This window comes from Cololabis saira, chromosome 12, assembly GCF_033807715.1.
Source record: "Cololabis saira isolate AMF1-May2022 chromosome 12, fColSai1.1, whole genome shotgun sequence".
NCBI classification, from domain to species: Eukaryota; Metazoa; Chordata; class Actinopteri; order Beloniformes; family Belonidae; genus Cololabis; species Cololabis saira.
In genome coordinates, this window is record NC_084598.1 from 37,217,413 (window position 1) to 37,240,031 (window position 22,619).

Genomic DNA, 22,619 nt, shown 5'->3' on the forward strand with positions numbered 1-22,619 from the left:
CAACTTTCTACATTCAAATCACTTTTAGAACATCCGACGGTGAACGTAGAAAGTTGCGTACATTTTTTGTGCACCGCAAGTTTCGTACATGAGGCCCCAGGAATGAAGACAGACGGACCAACCGCCAGGAAGAGACCATATACTCTCAAGGACTGAGGAGAGACAGGTGCAAACATTCAGGATGGACGGGATCAACTGAAATCAAAGAAAGAAATAAACACACAAGGATGTACTTTCAAAATAAAACAGGAAACAGGTCACCAAAAGACCAAACCTGAAGAACCTGGTAAAAACAAATGTATCACCCACACAGCCACTCTGTGTTACTTCCTAGAGGATGGTGAGTGCTTGGGTTCGGTCTAGTTACAGGTGTAACTAGTTAAGTTTCATCAACCAGTAGTAACACAATAATATCCCAATTAAAATAAATGAGACCCAGAGATAATGTAACATTTTGCCAAAACTTAAGTAAAGGGCGTATTTATTAATTTATATACATTTTTTAAATGAAATCAATGTGGCCTATTTGTTTTTTAAATAAACCCTCAAAATTGACAGCAATTATTCCCTCTTTTGTTTAATTGAATTCCTTTTCGTCTTTTACAGAAACTACAAAATTGTATTTTTTTTCTATTCACAACTCCATTCACAACTATTCACAACTTATCTCTTTCAGATAAAATCAAAACATTCCCTCCCACGTAGCTCTACGTTTCTAACGGTCTGGCTCTCCACACCGTTAAGTCTTCTACCAACGGTTCACAAAAACACATTGCTAAAATAAACTTTCAAAACATTGAGTGCGCTGAAATATTCTGTCCCGATCCTGATTACAATGTGCTCAGGCCCCCTCCTGGCTCGCTCTGGCTCAGCCGCCTCTGACAAAATGGGTCTCTGTCTGTGAATCTTGCTCACAAACTTGCACGTCAGCGGTCCTTTTCTCGGAGCTTCTCAGCTCTGTAGGCTCCGGTCCTCCGTTTTTTTTTTATCCTGATTTTCTTTCCCCATTATATCACCCAGTGCTCCTACCTGGGCAATGCTCCCTCTACCAGGGAGGTCCTGCACTGAGCTCAGGTCTCCTTCTTAACGTGAGTAGTGAGCAGGCTGCTTCTTTTCACCAGACAGGGTGGGGCTTCTCTGGCCGGATGTAGCTCATGGAAAGATCCTGTCACTTCAGAGAACATGCAAACTCCACACAGAAAGGCCCTTTCGCCAACCCCACCCAGGGTGTGGGCGCCGAAGTCATGGGGGAATTTAACACGCATTCAGCACCCACAGCGGGAATTGAACCCAGGACCTTCTTGCTGTGAGACGGCTGCACTACCATCTGCACCACCGTGCCACCGTGCCCCCCCATCCCGTTTGACCATCTTAACGACACTAAAGGACGGCCACTTGTATTCCTGTGAATTAAACAGGAAAAGATTCAGCACTGCAGCAGTCGAGGACTGCAGTTGTCCATCCCTGCCTTAGACCTGGACAGGTTGGGCTGACGGCTACAGGTGGCGCTGCGTGTCAAAGTGATCATCCTGACAATAAGTGTGTCTGAGATTCACCCGTGTGGGTTTTTAATTCAGAAATGTCCTTTAATTAAGCAGTTCATTAGTTGTTCAAGCAAAGACTTTTCAAGTGCAAGCGATACAGAACCACCTGATGTTTAGTTTCACACAGACTTCAGAATTTGTTGAATTAGATGAATATACAGAATTCAATCATTCTTATCTTTAACTAAAAGTAAGAGAGTAAAGTAAAAGTAAGTTTTAACAGAATTATTAGGTGTTTGCAAACTAAGGGAACACAGGCCAGAACGCAGCTCCCGAGGCTCCAGCCTGCAAACATGCACAAAAGAGAAAAAAGGGGGGCCGGCACAAGAAACTACAGGAACGATGGACAAAAATGATAGCTATGAGATATTTATAATAAATAAAAATGGTAATGGAGAAGAGAGGCAGGGAAAAGGAGAGGAGAAGAAGGGTGAGAGGCACCGCCCAGCGGATCATGTCGGTGCCCCCCTGCAGCAGAGGCCTATAGCAGCATATCTACCGCGAAGCTATATTTACATATATATTAACATGAACACTAATCAAAAAGATTGGTGTGTATGTTGGTGTTTTCATCTTAATCTAGTGTCAGACTTCGACCAGAGAACCTCAGGATGTTCAGTAAAGGTGAACATGTCAGAGGAACAACCAGGAACCGACATCATGGATGTAACAAAACTGTAAAACCTGTTTTATAAAGTCCAGATACAGCGGTGACCCACATGGACCTGATGACAAAGTTGATATCTGAAGAAACACTTTCTGATGAGACTTTAACATGTTTTACTTTCTGTTCAGGTTGGAGAACTGCAGTTTGTCAGAGATCAGCTGTTCTTCTCTGGGCTCAGCTCTGAAGTCCAACCCCTCCCATCTGAAACATCTAGACCTGAGTCTGAACGACCTGCAGGATTCAGGAGTGAAACATCTGTGTGGTTTCCTGGAGAGTCCAGACTGCAGACTGGAGACTCTGAGGTCAGACATGTTTTAGTTGTGTGTTCAGATAAATCTGATGTGAAAGTTGTGTTGACACTAACCTGCAGACATCAGGCTGATCTCCTGCTGATCCACACTGACCATCTGACTGCTCTGGTTTCTTCTTCTCTGGTGTCTTTGTGCAGCTTGCAGCGCTGCAGGATGTCAGAGATCAGCTGTTCTTCTCTGGTCTCAGCTCTGAAGTCCAACCCCTCCCACCTGAAACATCTAGACCTGAGTCTGAACGACCTGCAGGATTCAGGAGTGAAACATCTGTGTGGTTTCCTGGAGAGTCCAGACTGCAGACTGGAGACTCTGAGGTCAGTTCACAGATTTAAAAGATCGGAGAAACTTTAAAAGGTCCGTCCAGACAGATCCTCCACAAACACAGACATGACACTAAGGAGTGTGTTCAGTCGGAGACGTCTTCAGGTTCTCTGTCAAACAGTCGGCTGCAGGAGATTGTTCCTGAACACATCTGGGAACTTCTAGAAAGACTCTTTCTAGAGACTCTTCCTGTTCCAACTGTTTCAGTTCCCTTTAGAGGTTAATTTAGTATACTTAATTTAATTAAACATGTCCAGAAATGTTCTCTTTCTTTTCTCCTGTAAGAGATGTTTGGTTGTATTTGAAGTGAAACTCTAAAAGTTGGATGTGAAGTTTAAACTGCAGTCTGTGATTAAAAGTCATCAACATGTTTCTTCATTATTCAGGTTGGAGGGTTGCATTTTGTCAGAGATCAGCTGTTCTTCTCTGGTCTCAGCTCTGAAGTACAACCCCTCCCATCTGAAACATCTGAAACATCTGAAACATCTGGACTTGAGCTGGAACCAGTTGCAGGATTCAGGAGTGAAACATTTGTGTGGTTTCCTGGAGAGTCCAGACTGCAGACTGGAGACTCTGAGGTCAGACATGTTTTATTTGTGTGTTCAGATGAATGTGATGTGAAAGTTGTGTTGACACTAACCTGCAGACATCAGGCTGATCTCCTGCTGATCCACACTGACCATCTGACTGCTCTGGGTTCTTCTTCTCTGGTGTCTTTGTGCAGCTTGCAGTGCTGCGGTCTGTCAGAGATCAGCTGTTCTCTGGTCTCAGCTCTGAAGTCCAAGCCCTCCCATCTGAAACATCTGGACCTGAGATTCAACTACAAGCTGCAGAATTCAGATGTGAAGCAGCTGTGTGGCCTGGTGGAGAGTCCAGACTACCAGCTGCAGACTGTCAGGTCGGTTCACTGATTTAGGTGTTTATCGTCTGAACTTCACTCACCATCATACATGTGTGTTCCTGCGCACTCAGGGAGATGTCACTTCTGGGTTGATCACTTTTAAAGGGCCATATGATGCTTTTCTGACTCTAAAAGTTTAAAACTGAGTTACATGTTCATTTTTTAAATCATCTATGAAACCACAAGTCTGGCAGAGACAGACCTCCTCCCACGCTGAACACAGTCAGAGATCACACATGTCCTGAAGGAAGGCGGTTTTTGGCTGACGGTAAACTAACTAACTGTTTTAAGGTTTGAGCAGACAGGGCTGAAGTGACGGCTGACCAGGCGTAAAGAGTCCTCATCTAGATATTTATTTACCCAAATATGAATCAGAGGGGATCAGGAGAGGCGAGATGGTGACCATGCAGAAGACAGATCCTGGTTCAGGCCAGGGTCAGAACCGAAGACAGGCAGATAATCTCAGATAGAGGTACCGATCAAGGCTGGGCCTTAAAACCAGGTCCAAGGACACAGATCTGGTCCAGCATTGCGGTCACAGGAGAACTGCTGGAGACCGGTATCTGCAGGGAGACCACAAACCCAATCTGGCAGAGAGTGAGAGCTGGAGTCGTGTTTAAATAGGAACAGGAAGAGGTGAGGATGATGAGGGTGATCAGCTGGCAGGGAGAGAGGCAGGAAACTCTTCATCTCCCTCCAGAAGGTTCCTTCATGGACCCGCTGTAGTCGGTGTGAGGTTGGGGTTTGTCGGTACCGCTGTATCTCTTACAGTAGACGTTCTCCCCCCTTTATTCCATTAAAACAGTTATCTGTAATAAGTAGATAAAGTTCTCATCCAGTGAAACCACCACCAGCTCTTCCTGACGCTGCTCACTTATTGACATTTGACACCAGATCATGAAGCAGAAGATGTTCAGCATCGTTATGTCATATATCACATCACACAACTAACAAGACCAAACTGGTTTCCTTCATGAAGATGCTCCTAAGACTGTAAAATAAGTCACATCTATGACTGCTGAGCTAAAAGTAAGACGTATAATCAGCTGACTCAGTACTGTGTAGTTTGTCAATCTGAACAACAAAGTACTTTGTTTACTTCCAGGAATATTTTAAAGATAATTCTCAAAATAGTATTTATGTTTATGTTTATGTTTATTAAGGATCCCCATTAGCCGACGCACAAACGCCAGGCTAGTCTTCCTGGGGTCCTAGTAGTACTCTTATTACCATCAGTGGGATGATGCAGGTCCTGTATGTTTACCAGAACCTCTTATTCTCAGTAAATTTGCTTCTGTTTGATTGTGATGCATCTATCATTTGTGTTTCATCCATCATTAACAGAATATTCTAATCATAATAATTCTGATTAAAAATACCAAGCATTGCTAAACGTTGAATTTGATGGCAGCAACAGAACCAGTTAAAGTCCAGTCCTGCATTCTCAACTCCATACAGGGTCTCCATGATCCCCCAATAGTAATCAGAGTACTCACCACTATTCTAGAATACTTTGTGACCACGTTCCTGAAAGTAAATATAGTACAGTGTTGGGTGACATTGAAAATTATAATCTAATCAAAGAGACAAAGTATCTCAGTCCTGCGTTTAATGTGGAAGCATCAATAATCCTGATGGAGGTGTTTCTGAGTGAACATGAAGGAAGAACCGAGCTGGGATTTGAACCAGGAACCTTGTGACTGTGAAGCTCCAGTGTTCCCACCACACCACCCTGCTGCCCGCTGATCTGATGTGGACCAAACACTCATCTAGAGTTTTATCTGTGTTTTATTCTTTGATCAGGTCGGAGCGCTGCAGTTTGTCAGAGATCAGCTGTTCTTCTCTGGTCTCAGCTCTGGAGTCCAACCCCTCTGATCTGGAACAACTGGACCTGAGTGAGAACAAGCTGCAGGATTCAGATGTGAAGCAGCTGTGTGGTTTCCTGGACAGTCCAGAGTGCAGACTGGAGACTCTGAGGTCAGACATGTTTTAATTGTGTGTTCAGATGAATGTGATGTGAAAGTTGTGTTGACACTAACCTGCAGACATCAGGCTGATCTCCTGCTGATCCACACTGACCATCTGACTGCTCTGGTTTCTTCTTCTCTGCTTTAGTCCTCCAACAGTTTGTTTCTCCTTAGAGTTCCTCTTCTGATTCTTGACATAATAATTAAGCATCTGAATGTGTCAGACAGGAACAACTGAACAACCAGAGATGTGTCTGAACTTGGAATAAAACATCTGAACAAACAAGAATTAACTGGGTAATAAGTAAAAAATAAATGTGTTCCAACATTTAAATAGGTAATAGTAGAATATGATATTCATAATTAGTATTCTATTCAGAAAAATGTCAATTATATCTTGATCTTAAGGTCTTTTAAGAAACCAACTGAATATAAAGTTCCCAGATTGATCCAGGATTACATATTGTATTCCAGACCTCCAAAGTCATCTCCAGCTGCTTTTCTCTGCTGCTTTTTCAAATGTTCCACGGTTGGATTAGTTTCATCGCTGATCATCTTAATGTAGTTTTACTGAAACAGTTGGGAGTTTTGTTGCATGAAAGTAGAAAGAAGAAGTCCAGGATGTGTGAGAAAGGCTTGACATATCCTCCTGAGTTCATCCTGGATGATTCCGCTGCAGGAAGACGATCCAGGATGAGAAGGTGCAGCTATGTCAAGCCAGGTTGAACTAATCCTGGTACGTGCACGTTGACGTCTTCCTTAAGCAGACCGTGAGGTCGGTCCCAGATGTCCTGATTCAGAAATGGAGGACGAGTGTTGCTGATGTTTCACCGAGTGAACAACAGCTTCTAATGGAAACGTACGAGGAGCTTAAACAGCTGATACGTTCAAAAATGTCCTCCAGACGCTGTTAATAAACTCAGAGGGTCTGACAGACAATAGTGGACAGACTGAATGTGTAGTAGTCCAACATATGAGCTGTAGAGCTCATTTACTGAATAACTTCTTACTGTGGCTGAAATCAGTCAAACCAACGTTGGCTTCCTTTGACTACCATTACATTTCACTTCAACAAATACAAGTTTACCAAATATAAAACTCTGAACATGGAAAACATCTTTTTCTAGGTTTTTAATATCATGTCTAAATAAGCCTGTTAAGATAATTTCATCCAGGTGACAGCAAGACATAAGGTGCAACAAATAATGTATTTTTATGGTTTTCAGTGTGTAAAACTAAATATAAATACACATGTGTGTTGAAGTAAGAAAAGTGAAATAAAGCTGCCATCACCTTTCTAATTCTCATCTATGTGGAGCCTGTAAGATGATGATGATGCTGAATTGTAATTTATCTGTAAATGTTGATGATGAAAATGAGGAAGCAAACACACAGAAGATGATGAACAAGTGTTGATGAAATGATTGATTGATCAGAGAGACAGCTGACTGATCAGATGGAGCAGCAGGAGGAAGAAGTCCTGCTTGTTAGTCTGGTCCAGACCAGGTTAGCTGCACACCAGAGATCTCCATGGTAACGTATCAGGCCCTGCTTCTGTGACAACACTGAGATTCTAACGTTTGTACCGACTGAGATATTCAAACACAACATGTTCCAGTAACAAGTTGTTCATCTGCTTGTTGAACACTTGAAACTACTTTTACTACATGAAATATTAGACATCAGTTCATCATGTTTTTGTGTCTCTGACATTCAAACAAATGCTTCATTTTCCTTCATACAAATGAATGAGTTGACATTTGTCCCAGAATTCCCCCAGACATGTTTGTTTGTGTGGAAACTTCAATCATTTGAATCCACAACATGAGTTTGTCTGGATGGATCCACTGGTGGAGCTGCAGAGCTGAAGAGCTGAAGTCACTACATCTTTATTGGAGCAGCAGCATGATGTCATGAATATTGATGAAGCTCTTTTTCACTGGTTCTGTTGGACTGTTGGAACCTGCATCCTGGTGGCTTCAGCTCACATCTGTTATTCTCTATTCAGGTTGGACTGGTGCAGGATGTCAGAGATCAGTTGTTCTTCTCTGGTCTCAGCTCTGAAGTCCAACCCCTCCCATCTGAAACATCTGCAACATCTGGACCTGAGCAGCAACTACCTGCATGATTCAGGAGTGAAAAATCTGTGTGGTTTCCTGGAGAGTCCAGACTGCAGACTGGAGACTCTGAGGTCAGACATGTTTTAATTGTGTGTTCAGATGAATGTGATGTGAAAGTTGTGTTGACACTAACCTGCAGACATCAGGCTGATCTCCTGCTGATCCACACTGACCATCTGACTGCTCTGGTTTCTTCTTCTCTGGTGTCTTTATGCAGCTTGAAGAACTGCCGTCTGTCAAAGATCAGCTGTTCTTCTCTGGTCTCAGCTCTGAAGTCCAACCCCTCCCACCTGAAACATCTGGACCTGAGAGGGAACAACCTGCAGGATGCAGATGTGAAGCAGCTGTCTGACCTGGTGGAGAGTCCAGACTACCAGCTGCAGACTTTCAGGTCAGTGGAGGTTGGAGTCGGTCCTGCTGCTTCCAGCAGTTTTCTACTAAATCCAGCTGATATCAAATCAAAGATCCAGTGTTTCCAGTGAAGCTGCAGCTTCTCAGCGGCTGCTTTCCCCAGTAAAGCTGTGAGAGGAGGATGATGACAGGCTTCAGGATCAGATGATCCAGATGTTGGTTGTGGACCGGTGTTGTGCTTGTGTCCCATGTGTCCAGAAATAAATGTGTATTCCAGCTGACAGCCTTCCAGGATGTACAGACTGCTCCACTGCAGCTCTGAACACTCTGAAGTCCTGGATGTGCTGCATCACTGACTGACAGCTGGTGGAGGGAGTCTCTGCAAACACTTTATCTCCTCTCTTCTTTCTTATTTTCTCCAGCTGTAGATGATGAGAGTGAACAGGACGGTGTTTGTGCTGAGAGGATGAGACGTGTCCTGATGGTCCTCAGAGGTTCAAGCAGAACCAGTTTGTGTTGACAAACTCTGACTGGGCCGTGATGATGATGAAGATGAAGATGTACCTAGTTTCTGAATTCCAGCGTTCTACAAACTTTTCATATATTCATTTAGTTCATGTTAAGTCAAAAAAATTGTATTATTACATTATTGGTAAAAAACAGTACATCAAAATGTAGCCTTTAATTTGAACTTGAGTTTCTTTCAACATTGTTCCTCAAGCACTTTGTCTAAAGTCTGGATGAGTTCTAGTACGGAGGAGCCTACTACTAATGTACTGATGGATAAATGTCTTATGCTGCCGTGGCGGAGCTGCTCAGCAGAGCAGCCATCTCCTCCACCGAGTCACGTGACTCCCCCGGTGTTTTCTTTTTATTTACATGTTTCAGTTTCATTCCAAGTTTTCCTTTGTTGTTGTTGTTGTTGTGTTTTCAGCTTCGTCAGGTTTTTAAAGTTTCTCTCCGCGTCACTGATGAAGAGAGAGAGTGAAGAGATCCGTGGAAATAGCAGCGTTTGTTCATGAAACACGAAACACAAATGAACTTGAATTGGTCAATGGCTGTTCCTCAGAGTTTGTTTCAGTAAATATTGTAAATGTTTTCTGGATATTAAGATGATTGTTAACACTTCAAAGAAAGTCAAAATTCTTCAATAAAACTTGGATCTTTTCTCTTGTTCAGTTTGCTGTGGTTAATAAGTGTTTGTCTGTGATTAGTCTCAGTACCAGGAGCGTCACCGACCATCACAAGGCACTTTTTATTCTCTTGTTCACCATCAGCACAAATCTGACTTTTATTTCACAAGAGAGATCATTTCACACTCTCTTTCTTTTATTTATTGTAATACTGACATAGATTGCAGTCTCATTTTACCACAAACTACACAAAACACTTGAATATGCGTCAGATATGAAGAAAGAACCCAAAAAGTATAAGCCAACATAGATGAACTGAATTGAATTAAAACACGAATGTTCAACACTTGTTGATCGATAGTTGAAAAGGTTCTTGTTAATGGAGGAATGGAAGGGGGGGTCTGGTAATTGGATTGTCAATTTGAATGAGGAGCCGTTTACTAAGCGGTCTGTGGGGGTTATGACGTCCGAAACGCCTGCCAGAGTTGTCTGGTACCCTCTGCGGAGCCACAAACACGGTTCTGATGTATTTGTGCAGAACCCAGGTAACCCCGCCTGAGGTGTTACATCAAGAATGGTCTCTGGAACCTGTGAGAGCGCAGATGGTGGGGCTACATTTCCAAGTGCGATATACCAGACATGTGTCTGTACCAAGTGGAGAGAGATCAAGAGATGTGTGGTGGGACTTACTCTGGTAGGCTGAGCTGCGACGACTGGGATGTGTTGGAACTGGTCGTCTCACATTCCTCTGCAGAGGTCGAGTCTTCTGCTTTGGAAGAAGAGGAAAAGGTAAACTGGGATCCCAACGGTCCTCCACCTGTTAAATGCACAACTGGATTCCAGCCACCATCTCTCCGTCCTCTGGTCCTGCGCTGACCTGCCAGGAATAACGTCTGTTTCACCCTGGCCTCTTCAGCATCAAACCAGCAGCAGCAGGGATTTCAGACCATGATCTCATCTGACCCTGGAGGGAAGTCCAGACTTCTGGAAACCCGCGATGAACAGTGATCCAACACTAGATGCTGTGTTGTCATGGAGACAAGCGAGGTAGATGATGGTCCGACTGAAGGCATCATCACAGCCGTGGAGCAGCGTTCTCCACCTCACTAGTTTGAGGTTTCCATCTATGCATCAAAGGCAAATGGAAACAGGGAGTTTGCAATTTGAAGAGATTAAGGCCAAAACATTCTTCTTTTTTCTTTTAAATGATGTCAGTGTTTACAATATAAATTATATATAGATTTATTTAAATGTTTTATTCAAATGAAGCCTGTATGGCATGGTGCTGCCCTCAGACAACAAACCATATATCTGGACCTCATGCTACTCCGTTAAGGTTTTGGAGGGAAATTAAATGTTTAAATATCACTAGACATGTCTATGTCCAATAAAAAGAGGGCTTAAAGTTCACGTGCATTCTTAATTCGTGCCTCTTAATTTTAGTGGACACGTGTCAGTTTAAGTGCTTTTGTCCCTTCACTTTAATTCAACCTCATTTTTTCATCACAGCTCTTTATTTTTTCACTTTGTTGTATTTTTTATCCTGATTCTCTATTTGCTATTTTATATTTCTATTTTTAACTTGACCCTTCTCTTTGCGTAAGTGCTGCTGAGTCCCCAAATCTCCCTCAGGATCAATAAAGTACCCGCCTGTCTTGGGTTCGAGTCACGGAGCAAATCCATTTCTGAGGTTAGAAATCCTGTAAATGCTAATATTTAATGTGTGAGCATTTCTGTCCAGAGAACTCAGAACTGAATGTATGTTTGCAACCTGTAACGGTAAAGAGAAAGTGATGTTGTAAGTGGTCTGAGACATTTATAAAGTCTGAAAGAAAGTAAGTTGAGGACTGTTTAAAGGAGCCGTCTGTAAGAAATGGCCAAAACTGGTACTGCAGTCACTTTCAAAATATTGTTGAGCAGCGTGTACCCTCCCCCTCCTCCCCCCGACCAGAGGTTGCCAGGTAGGCTGCAGAATCCAGCAGGAACGTAGGCTGCCATGGCAAGCGACGAGTCCTAAACAGTTAGTTTATTTTCTGTATTTAATGCTTTATGAAAGATCTTTTGCGAAGTAATAATGTAGTTTTTGGAAAGCTAGACATTTTTTCATCCAACACGTTCGTAGCGGCTGCTGCGATAATTAGAGCCGAGTTGGCAACCCGGATGCCGAAACAATACTGACTTGGTGATTGGGAGATAGGTGGAGGGTGGAGCTTCAGACCAAAACAAAAAATGAAAACATCAACATCACTTGAGGGCTGCAACTTCTCTTTTTAAACTGGAATATCCTGGCTTGAGTGCTGTTGTCAGTGACATAAGTATTTGAAATGAACATAATTTTTCAATGTCTTTTGACATATCGGGATCATTTTATGATTCGTTTTATTATTGCTCTTACATACAGCTCCTTTAAGTGCTTGTTGAAAAATAAAAAAGTGAGTTTAAAAACACAGAATAATCTGCAATGGAGTGTTGAATGTTTTAAAGAACGGGGAGAAAAAAGGATTAAATGTTAAAAGTAGTCTGTCTCCGAGGGTGAGATGAAGTTGGATGAATAATGAAAAGTTTAAATAAATGTCTCCCTCTAGTGGATACATAAATTACTACTTTAATATTAGTCTTGTCTCCCTCTAGGGGAGATATAAAATCATTGCGTTTAAAAATCGAATCTCTGGAAATTGTTGTGGTTTTTTTATTAATCCCAAAGTGAGGAAATGTTCTTGTTACGGCAAAAAAGTAACAATATACACCGAAGTGAATTTAAGAATATATGAAAAATATAAACAAGTATAAAGGAACAAAATACATATAGCCTAAAATAAAAAACAAAATTAAAGCTGCAAGCAGCGATGAACCAGCCCTCGCATGTGCAATTTTCACCAATGAAAGGTCAAGGACTCAAAACTAAGTCCGATGACACCACCCACGACTCTTTATGTCAAACCATTCAAAAGTTATGGCAGAAAAGAGGAACTGTCAAATATCGACCAATCAGCTACTAGTATCACTTCCTGTTTAACGTTGAAGTTTGAAGTGGCGCCACGGCCACGCCATTTCACAAAAACTCGCAATTTTGAAAACTTTTCATCGTTAATGTCTATTGTGTATCCTGAGCGAGTTTTATGTCGAATGGACGATCCTGCTAGGAGGAGTTCGTTAAAGTATGACAAGTGAAAATGGCGTAAATTGCGCCAAAATTACACGATTAATTCAAAATGGCCGACTTCCTGTTCGGTTTCGGCCATGGCGCCAAGCGACTTTTCTTTAAGTTGCGACATGATACAGGTGTGTACCGATTTTCGTGCATGTACGTCCAACCATATTGTGGGGGTTGAGGCACAAAGTTTTCTAGGTGGCGCTGTTGAGCCATTAGGCCACGCCCATTAATGCAAACCATTAAATATCAAATTTTTTTTTAGTTTTTTTTAGTTTTGGGAACACACTTTTAATTTGTTTATGATATTTAGTATTGATTAAGTTTATTTTGGTATGTCTGTGGAGATTCATTTATCCAGGTAGAAAGTTCTTCTATTTTGGTACTTAACCATGCTTTTATTTTGAAAGCACCGGGTGAGATTACATGGGTTGGCAGACAGTGTTTCACCTGGACCTTCTCAGACATGTGGAGCTGGCTATAGGGGCCGGTGATGAGGATGATGCCGTCTTCTCCATTGTTGCAGTAAAGGTTAAATGCCAGATGAGCAATGAGGTTGTGCAAACTTACAGTGTACGCTAAAACTGTATGCTTTTTTGGATCCTGGGAGTTCAGGTACATTTTGCTCCGTCAGTCTGGCAAGAAGAATGGCACTGAGAGGCCAACCAGCCAACATTTTACTGAGAACCTTGGCGCAGAAGAAAATTGTGTACTGCTGTGTTGTCTGGTGTGGAAGTGTCTGGCATGGACGATTTTATTGAGTTACCAAATGTATTACCAAACTCAAGAGACTGCCAATGTCAAGACTGAACATTCCACAGCAAGAGGATATTGCAAAATGGTCTTATCTGAGGAACATAAAACTTCACCATCTGGATTCAGAGGTTGATCTGCTCATTGGGACAGGCGCTCCTAAAGTGATGGAACCCTGGGAGCTGATTAACAGCCAGAGTGAAGGACCATACGCAGTCAGAACCAGAGTTGGCTGGGTAATTAATGGACCGCTGCACAGTGGAAACAGCAGTGGAGTCAAGACAGGCTGTTCCGTCATCACAACGAATTGTATCTCTGTGGAACATCTGGAAGAGATGCTCATCAGTCAATATAACCATGATGTCAGTGAAAAGACATCAGTGGAACGGTTGGAAATGTCAAGAGAAGACACTACATTTATGAAAATTGTGCAAAGTACAACAGAACTGAAAAGTGGACATTATTGCATTGATTTACCTTTCAGAGAAGATGATCCTGCCTTACCAAACAATCACTGTGTGGCAAAGCAGTGGCTTCAAGGCCTGAAGGGGAAATTTGAGAAAGATGTCAAGTACAAGGAGGAGTACACTTCATTTCTCAGTGACATGTTGGATCAAGGTTATGCTGAGATGGTACCCACGGAACAGCTGGAACAAGGTGATGGAAAAGTGTGGTACAAGTGCAAGTACCTGATAAGCATGTTGACTTCCTCAGATTTCTGTGTTGGCCCAAGGGCGACACTGACCAAGAACCAGCAGAATATTGCATGAGGGTACATTTGTTTGGAGCTGTATCATCCCCAAGTTGTGCTAATTATGCCATGAGAAGAACTGCAGAGGATAATACATCTGATTTCCCCCCTGAAGTAATCAGAACTGTAACTTTTATGTAGATGACTGCCTGAAGTCCACAGCCTGGGGGGGAGATGCCATTCAACTGGTGAAGGACTTGACTGCACTCTGTTGCAAGGGAGGATTCAGTCTCCAAAATTGGGTAACAAACAGCCAGTCTGTGTTGATGTCAATCCCAAGTGACAGAGCGACAGAGATGAAAGAACTGGATTTGGACACAGATCGGCTTCCTGTTGAAGGAGCTCTTGGATTGAAAAGGTGTGTTATTGGTTATGATTAAGATCATGACTGTAATTATTATTACTACTGTTGTTGTTCACATTGCCAACATTATCAGCCAACATCACAACCAAAGTTTCTCTTTTTTGTATATTACTATTATTATTATTATTATTATTATGATTTATTATTATTTTATTTTTATTTTTTTTTATTTGAACAATAATCATGATAATGAAGTTATATCATAATTAGAGTAAAGGCGAGGGGGCGGGGCCGGGCTTGACTGGCTGAAGGTAGAGGTGGGCGGGGGCTCCAGGCCTGGCTCTGTGGGGCCATGACGGGGCCCTGGCTGGCGGTAGGGGGCAGGTATGGGAGAACCCCATCTCTCTCACTCTCAAAAAAGGGGGGGAGGGAACAATTAAATAAATAAATAATTAAATAAAATAAATGAATAAGGAAAAATTGGAAAGCTTCTCCTCAGCGGGCAGACCCCCTCCTCAGGGTCTGGGAGTTGCCCAGAGTAGGAGAAGCACAGGAGGTCGTTCCACAACGGGCCGGCAGCCTCCTCTGGGTCGGGTTGCGGTCCAAGATGCGATCCCTCCTGACTCTAAATGACATCTAACAGAACTAACAAAATTAATCAGGAGGGGTAGTGGGGGAAAGGGAATAGGGGAAAATAAAAAAAAGAAAAGGAGGAAAAAATAAATAAATAAATAAAATATATATATATATATATATATATATATATATATATATACTTATATAGTAGGGGGGGGTTTCCTTTCACTGCCGTCCTACTTGCCTCCTGCTGGGGCTCCCGGTCGGGCAAACGAAGTCTGGTGGGGGCCTCCTGCTCGCTTCCCTGACGCCCCGGTCTGACCTCACCCCTCATTGCAAAACATAAATGACCAATTCTAACTCTAATAATTATTACTGGCATTATCATGATATATTGCTTCATATTATTATATTAAAGTTATGAAATCTCTGGGCATGTTAAACTATAGTATTATATAATAGTATGGTGATATATTCTGGTTATATGTTATAATATTTTATACAAATTATGTTATATTAGGATATTGCTATATTTATATGATATCATGCTACACCACTCTATATGAAAATTGTTTATTTGTTCACTCTCGAATCAATATTCTCAATTTATGTACCTATTTTCATCACCTTATTTACACTCAAACACGGCACACACACACACACACACACACACACACACACAAACACACACACACACACACACACACACACACACACACACACACACACTGATGCTGTCTTTTGTCATTGTTTGCACTGTATGTTAAAAAAAAAAAAAAAAAAAAAAAAAAAAAAGAAAAGGTGTGTTGAGTCTGATAAGTTCATGTTCAGGACTTCAGTGCAGGAACGGCAGCAAACTAGGAGAGGATTTTTTTCTGTGGTGAGCTCGCTGTATTATCCACTTGGATTTTTGGCTCCTTTCACCATGTCAGCCAAGTTAATGTTGCAGGAGCTCTGTAGAAGAAACCTGATGTTGGATGAGAAAATTCCCCCCTCCTTCTCCAAGCAATGGTCTGATTGGCTGAGTGATCTTCAAAAGATGAGTGCATTCACAGTTGAACGCTGTATCAAACCTCATGACTTTGGCATATTTGTGACAGCGCAAATATCTCATTTTTCTGATGCAAGTAAAGCTGGTTATGGAACAGCGTCTTACTTGATGATGGAAGATGGTGCACGTGGGATTTCTTGTGGGGAAAGCCAGCGTTGCTCCCCTGAAGCAAGTCACGATTCCTCGCCTGGAGCTCACAGCAGCAGTTCTCGCTGTCCGAGTGGATGCCATATTGCGAAAGGAGCTACAGTGGCAGCTGGAGAGGTCAATGTTTTGGACTGATAGCACGACTGTCCTCGAGTACATATGTAATGAAACTAGACGTTCCCACCCACACCTTCGTTGCCAACAGAGTCTCTGTTATTAGAGAAGCTACAGATGTTGGTCAGTGGAAGTATGTGAGCACGAAGATCAATCCTGAAAATGAAGCATCACGTGGACTGACTGCTGAGGAGCTTATTACAAATGGAAGATGGATTAAAGGCCCGGAGTTCCTGCGTTTCTCAGAGAGTGAGTGGCCTGTGCCTGATTTTGTGCCAGCTGTGATTCCTGCTGATAACCCAGAGGATCCTGGATGATGGGCCGAATTCTGAGTATGAAGTCTGATGCAAAAGGATTGGTCCGTTCTGTGTGCCTTCAAACTAAGACCAGTGTTTTGGAGCGGCCTGTAACGAAGATCTCCTGCTCCTGGAGGCAATGGCTTAGGATCATGGACATTATTCTCTCTCTCCCTTACTACTTTATCCTCCGTCTGGTTGTTTTATTCACAGCTTTCCAGAAGAAGACAGAAGAATCACCCCCCTGTAGAGTTAGGGAGCGATAAAGAAAATAGCTCCTTGTAGAAATGAATGTAATTGTGAGTTTACACTTTCCACAATTAGGGGCCGGAGTGTTGGAGCTATTTGTCACTTTTGTATTATTTAATCATTTAATATTTAGTTAGTTTTTTGTGGTTTACTTTTGGGAACACACTTTAAAAAAAATGTAGGATATTTAGTATTGATTAAGTTTATTTTGGTACTTAACCATGCTTTTATTTTGAAGGCACCGAGTGAGTTTACGTATTGGGGTTGGCAGACACAGGTGAGGCACCTGGGAGGGCACATGGTTTTTTACCAGGGCAAGAGAGGCGGCAGAAAGGCATTGTTCTTTGTTTACCAGTTAAATAAACCTCAAGAAACGTTATTTTTTGCCTGGACAATGGACTTTGTTATATCCTGCGTGAATTCACTCCCTAGGTGTCTCAGTGGCTGTTTGATTTGATTCAGTTTAATACTTTTGAGGTTTTTAGCCACTACTATATATATATATATATATATATATATATATATATATATATATATATATATATATATATATATATATATATATATATATATATATATACACACACACACACACACGCGCCTTCTCCATAGCTGACCCCCACCCCCCACCCCGGAACTCTCTCCCTGCTCACATCCGCAACTCCACAGACTTACCCACCTTCAAATTGTATCTCAAAACTCACCTTTTCAGAACAGCTTTTAATGTGTGATGTGAACCCAAAAGCAGCACACAGAGCACAAAGGTAGTGGTAGTGGTAGTTTGTCTGGTTCACTTTATTTCCCAACAGGGTCGAAGAGCAGGCAGGAATGCAGGACCAGGATCAGGCAGAAATCAGTGTCAGGTTCGGAAGACAAGGTCAGGCACCGGAGAGCAGGAGACAAGGCAGAGTCCAGAAACAGGCAGGGTCGGCAACCGGAGGTCTGGACAGAGAACGCTGGAGAGTTTTGCATGTCAAAGAGACAATCTGGCAGTTGGCTAAGAGGAGAGTGGAGCTTATATACCTTCTAGATTGCTGAGGAGCTGCAGCTGGGAGAGCAGGTCAAGGGAGTGAGTGATGAGGTGGGCGTGGCTGGCAGATGGAGGGAGCAGGAGAGAGGGGAGTGGAAAACCACTGAAGGCAGGTCTGAGAGTAGGACTGACCATGACAGAAAAGGCAGATAGTTCAGTCGGAGCATCTTTTAGTGACACCTTTCCCAAGCAGGTCATCTGCTCTGAGCAAATATCTACAAATCTGTCTGTGGGTGTGTGGTTTCTGCTCAACTGTGGCAGGAATGTGGGGCAATAGTTCATGGGACCGTGGCAGGTGAAGATAACACAGCTGCAACAGGTATGGCTTTAGTTTCTACCCCTGATGATGCAATAGCACGCTGGAACCGGTAGGAGTCAGGGATCTGCAGCAGCCAGTCCTGTTGTCAGTGTAAATGCTGAGAGGACTCTGGCATTTATGCTTTTGTTATTTCAGGTTAATATTTAAAAAAAAACTAGAATAACATCAGGCCCTGTAGACTTTCACATTCATAGAGACTGACGATTCTGATTGGATAACAGGTTTTCAGGAAATGAACTTGACAGTAAACTTAATTTTAGAACATAGATGCGAGAAAATCGGTTAAATATATTGTATTAAATTAAACGAGATAGAAATAATGTTTTTTATTGAATACATTATTATTATTATTATTATTATTTATGTTTTTTTCTTTTAGACCTTCTCTGAAGGCGTAGAAGGCCCTGAAGGTTTCCCACTGATGTATAGACAAGTTTATGAGCCGTTTCCGCTCTACTTCCTGAAGTCCTCCCGTCGGTGCAATCCTCTTCCGTTCTGGCAGACTACCGTTGTGCCGAGTGCAGACATTGCACTGACAAAGAGGAACTAAATGGATATTTCAAACAAGAAAAGTGGTTCGGGAACAACGTGTGCGGTGGTTGGTTGTAAGAACTGGAGAAAGCACCTGAAGGAGTGGTTGGATAGAGAGTGCTACGACCACAAACCAGCTACGAAGAGGCAATGTCCATGCGCTCCGTTGTTTACTTTTTTTCAGAAGCCTGATACCGACTCGGAATCAAGGACCTGGCTGAAGGCATTGGATCTAAAAAAAAAAAACACCCGGCAACATTTTTGTCTGTTCGCATCACTTTGTTGACAAAAAACCAACAAAGGACAATCCTTTCCCTGAGTTGTGGTTGGGATACAATCGCTTCCCCAGCCAAAGAGGCATAAACTCACCCGGCGGACCGCTACCTTGAATCTGAGGGTAAGTTCACCAACTTAAGCTATGAAGCTGACAATACTGTTAATTATGAAGAAGTTGTCATACACTAACATTGCTACTGGTATTTTGCTAAGGCAGTTGATGGTTTTGGAGATGGGACAAACAATGCCCTCCATAGCTACATTAATTGTGTGTGTAGGTGTGTGTGCCTGCGTGTGTTAGTCTACATCATAAATACAATGCAATGTAGCAGGCTGTTGTGATGATTGTGTGCCCACCATAGCTACACCATTAATAGAGTGTGTGTGTTCCTGCGTGTGTTAATCTACACACTGCAAAAACTCAAAATCTTAACAAGCATATTTGTCTTATTTCTAGTTAAAATGTCTCATTTTTGGTCAAAACAAGACTCATCACTGGAAAAAACAACAATTTTCACCTGTTTCAAGTAGATTCTCACTTAAAATAAGTAGAAAAAATCTGCCAGTGGAGCAAGATTTTTTTGCTTGTGTGGCCCGATCGTCAACACTTGTTAAGGGCGCACGTGATATTTTGATTGACTAATACACCAGAGACTGACTGTTATGAAAATATAATTTTATTATTTTAGTTTCAATAAAATCAGTTTCTTTTGAAATACTTTACCCGGAGGTCAATAAAAATGGAGTCACACTTCGACAATATTTTTGGGGCAGGGATGAAGGGACTTTCGCGCTTGACAGGGCTGAGGCCCACCAGCAGGGGGGAGGCAGGCACCAATGGATGAAGCCAGATTCCAAACAATACCATGCGAGCACACGTGTCACACTCACTGCAAACCAAAGAAGTAAATTAAATAAACCAAAAACTGAGCATACGTGGAATGCACACACACAGAAGTAGGACACCACCACCGAAAGGGTTGGCTGCCACCCTGCCGTGAAACGCTCAGCACCTGAAAAGCAAAGAAACAAAAAGGGGTTTAAGGAGGAAAACAAAATAAGTACACAAACATATGAAACCAATATAAACAGCTCATAATTAATGGGAGGGGATAAAACCAAAGATTGACCACTGTGATTGCTGACCACGCACAATATATCAGTTGCACAAGGCAACAAGGGCGTCAAAACCCAAGTTACCCCAAATTAACCCAAAAGGAGCATCCCCCACACCACACTCCAGACACACTAACTAGTCTCACAACCACTCACTCGCACGCACACTCTCTCTCACACGCGCACAATTGCTAAAACTAAGCTTATTAACATGCTTTGATGCTTGGTGGTCTTGCAGACTCTTCACACGGGCGACAGCGTCAGTCCAACCAGGACACTGCTTGGTAACTTCAGGTTGACAAGAACGGCAGCGGGACCAAACCGGCAAACCCTAAAATACATACAAACACACTTAATTGATGCTACAAATAATAACTGCCGAAAGTAAGATTCGTTAAAAGAGCACATACCAGATGATGCCAGGCGTCTTAATTAATCCTAGTGAGGCTCGCCCAATTCCACAAGTCACCTGCTTAACAGACGCTCGGAGCGAGCCCCAAAACTCACAGAATGCGCGCTGCGCAGACTGGAAGGAAACTGGACACCGGAACGTGCTGGAAAAGCGATCAGGTGCAGGTCGGCAGTAAATTAAAAGTAGAAAAGGTGCCATCACAGCATGCTGAAAACATAGACTACGTACCAGTTGCAATTAAGCATGGAATCTTGCTGCAAGATCCACTTCTGACACGAGCCGGCCAAAGCCACGGCCACAGGTGGATGAGAGGAACGAGACAGGAAACCGACCGGAACCCGCAGTGGGCGGGGGCGAAGAGTCGCGCTTTGTTTCCGGGTTCCCCATCACCTCCCCTTAAATAGGCCAGCGACGCACGCCATTGGTCGAGGCTCCTCACTCACAAATAAGCACTTAGTGCATCTTACCACAATCGTAATGAGAAGATAAATCTTGTCCCACTGGTAGATTTTTCTACTTATTTCAAGTGAAAATTTACTTGAAATTTGACTCTTGTTTTAACTGTAATGGGGTTTTCTGACTAAAAATTAGACATTTTAACTAGAAATTAAAGATGCAAGCAGCGATGAACGGGCCCTCGCACTCACGGCCACCGCCCTCCATAAGCATATCAGAAAAGACACCACCCACGACTTCCTTTGTCAAACCATTAAAAAGTTATAGCAGAAAAAAGGGACAACCAATCAGAAGAAGGGGTGGGGCTAATTCAGGCCAATGAAGGTCAAGGACTCCATACCGAATCTGATGACACCCCCCACGACTCTCTATGTCAAACCATTCCAAAGTTATAGCAGAAAATCGGGACAACCAATCAGAAGAAGGGGCGGGGCTAATTAAGGCCAACGAAGCTTAAGAACTCATTACAGAGTCCCATGACACCACCCACGACTTCCTATGTCAAACCATTCAAAAGTTATAGCAGAAAAAAGGGACAACCAATCAGAAGAAGGGGCGGGGCTAATTCAGGCCAATGAAGGTCAAGGACTCCATAAAGAATCTGATGACCCCACCCACGACTCCCTATGTCAAACCATTCCAAAGTTATAGCAGAAAATCGGGACAACCAATCAGAAGAAGGGGCGGGGCTAATTAAGGCCAACTAAGCTTAAGGACTCTTTACAGGGTCCCATGACACCACCCACGACTTCCTATGTCAAACCATTAAAATGTTATAGACGAATCCGGCGACCGGTTTGTGTGCGCCGCCATCTTGCGGCGGTGCCATTGCTGCGGTGGCAGGTGTCAATCTGCCACCGCAGCGCTGTTATTGTAACCTGACGCTCTACAGCATCATTATAGCTGGATTGATGATGTTAGACAGTGGCCTTCCATAAATAATGAAGGTATCTTAAATTAATGCTGATGTTAATTTATAAATAATGATTTGTTTGAGCGATAAGCAGGAAAGAATAGAGGAATAGGGAGATAAGGGAGTGTATGATTAAACACTGTAATATAGCTCTCTCCACCTCCTCTCCTTACGAGGCATGTCTGCACAATTAAATATTACCTGTGTATGTTTTGTTTAATTTTAGGTATCCAATAATATTTTATTGATCGCCTGGCATCCGATGACGAAAAAAAACGCAATTACAGGTCTCTAATTGAAGGGCAGAACTATCTCAGCTCCGGATGATACAGAATACATACATACATAACCCCAATCTGCAGATAAAACTAGTTTGTTGAGGAAAAAATATTAACTCTATTTGTAGCTGCAGAAGAAAAAAATAATCTCACGAGGAAAACAAAAATATTGCTCATGTCTCGGAGCCTCTTCAGCATAAAAAAAAAAGAAAAGAGAAGTAAGAGTAATAAAAAAGATGTACTGTATGTTGTACTATTATACTAATTTATTGAAACACATGGCGAGTCAAACATCTACCAAAGCAGCTGTCAAACACTAAACAAGGTAGTAAGACGTGGGTTGTGCAGAACTGCGGCAGTAAATCCTCATCGGAGCTCCACTAGTAGTGATTTCATATGGATCAAACCGTTAATAATCATTATTTTCTCCATATACCGCTCCCTGGCTTCCTTGTTTAAGGTATCCAGGTAAATTCCAGTTCCTTTCCAGCAGTTTAACATCTTTTTTTTGCGTTCCGTCTGTTCACTTGGTGAAACAGAAAAGTGGTTTTGACAGTCCGTCCCGTCTTCATTCACTATCAAAA

The 22,619-nt window shown here is 42.5% G+C and overlaps 1 protein-coding gene across 1 annotated transcript in view; it reads left to right on the plus strand.

Moving 5' to 3' along the window:
- Positions 1-22,619, plus strand: part of LOC133457448 (NACHT, LRR and PYD domains-containing protein 14-like) — a 217,193-nt gene that overhangs the window by 13,534 nt on the left and 181,040 nt on the right. Inside the window, exons 8-9 of the mRNA XM_061736743.1 lie at positions 2,340-2,513; positions 2,660-2,833. Coding sequence (XP_061592727.1) covers positions 2,340-2,513; positions 2,660-2,833 — 348 coding nt within the window. The remainder of the gene's footprint in view (positions 1-2,339; positions 2,514-2,659; positions 2,834-22,619) is intronic.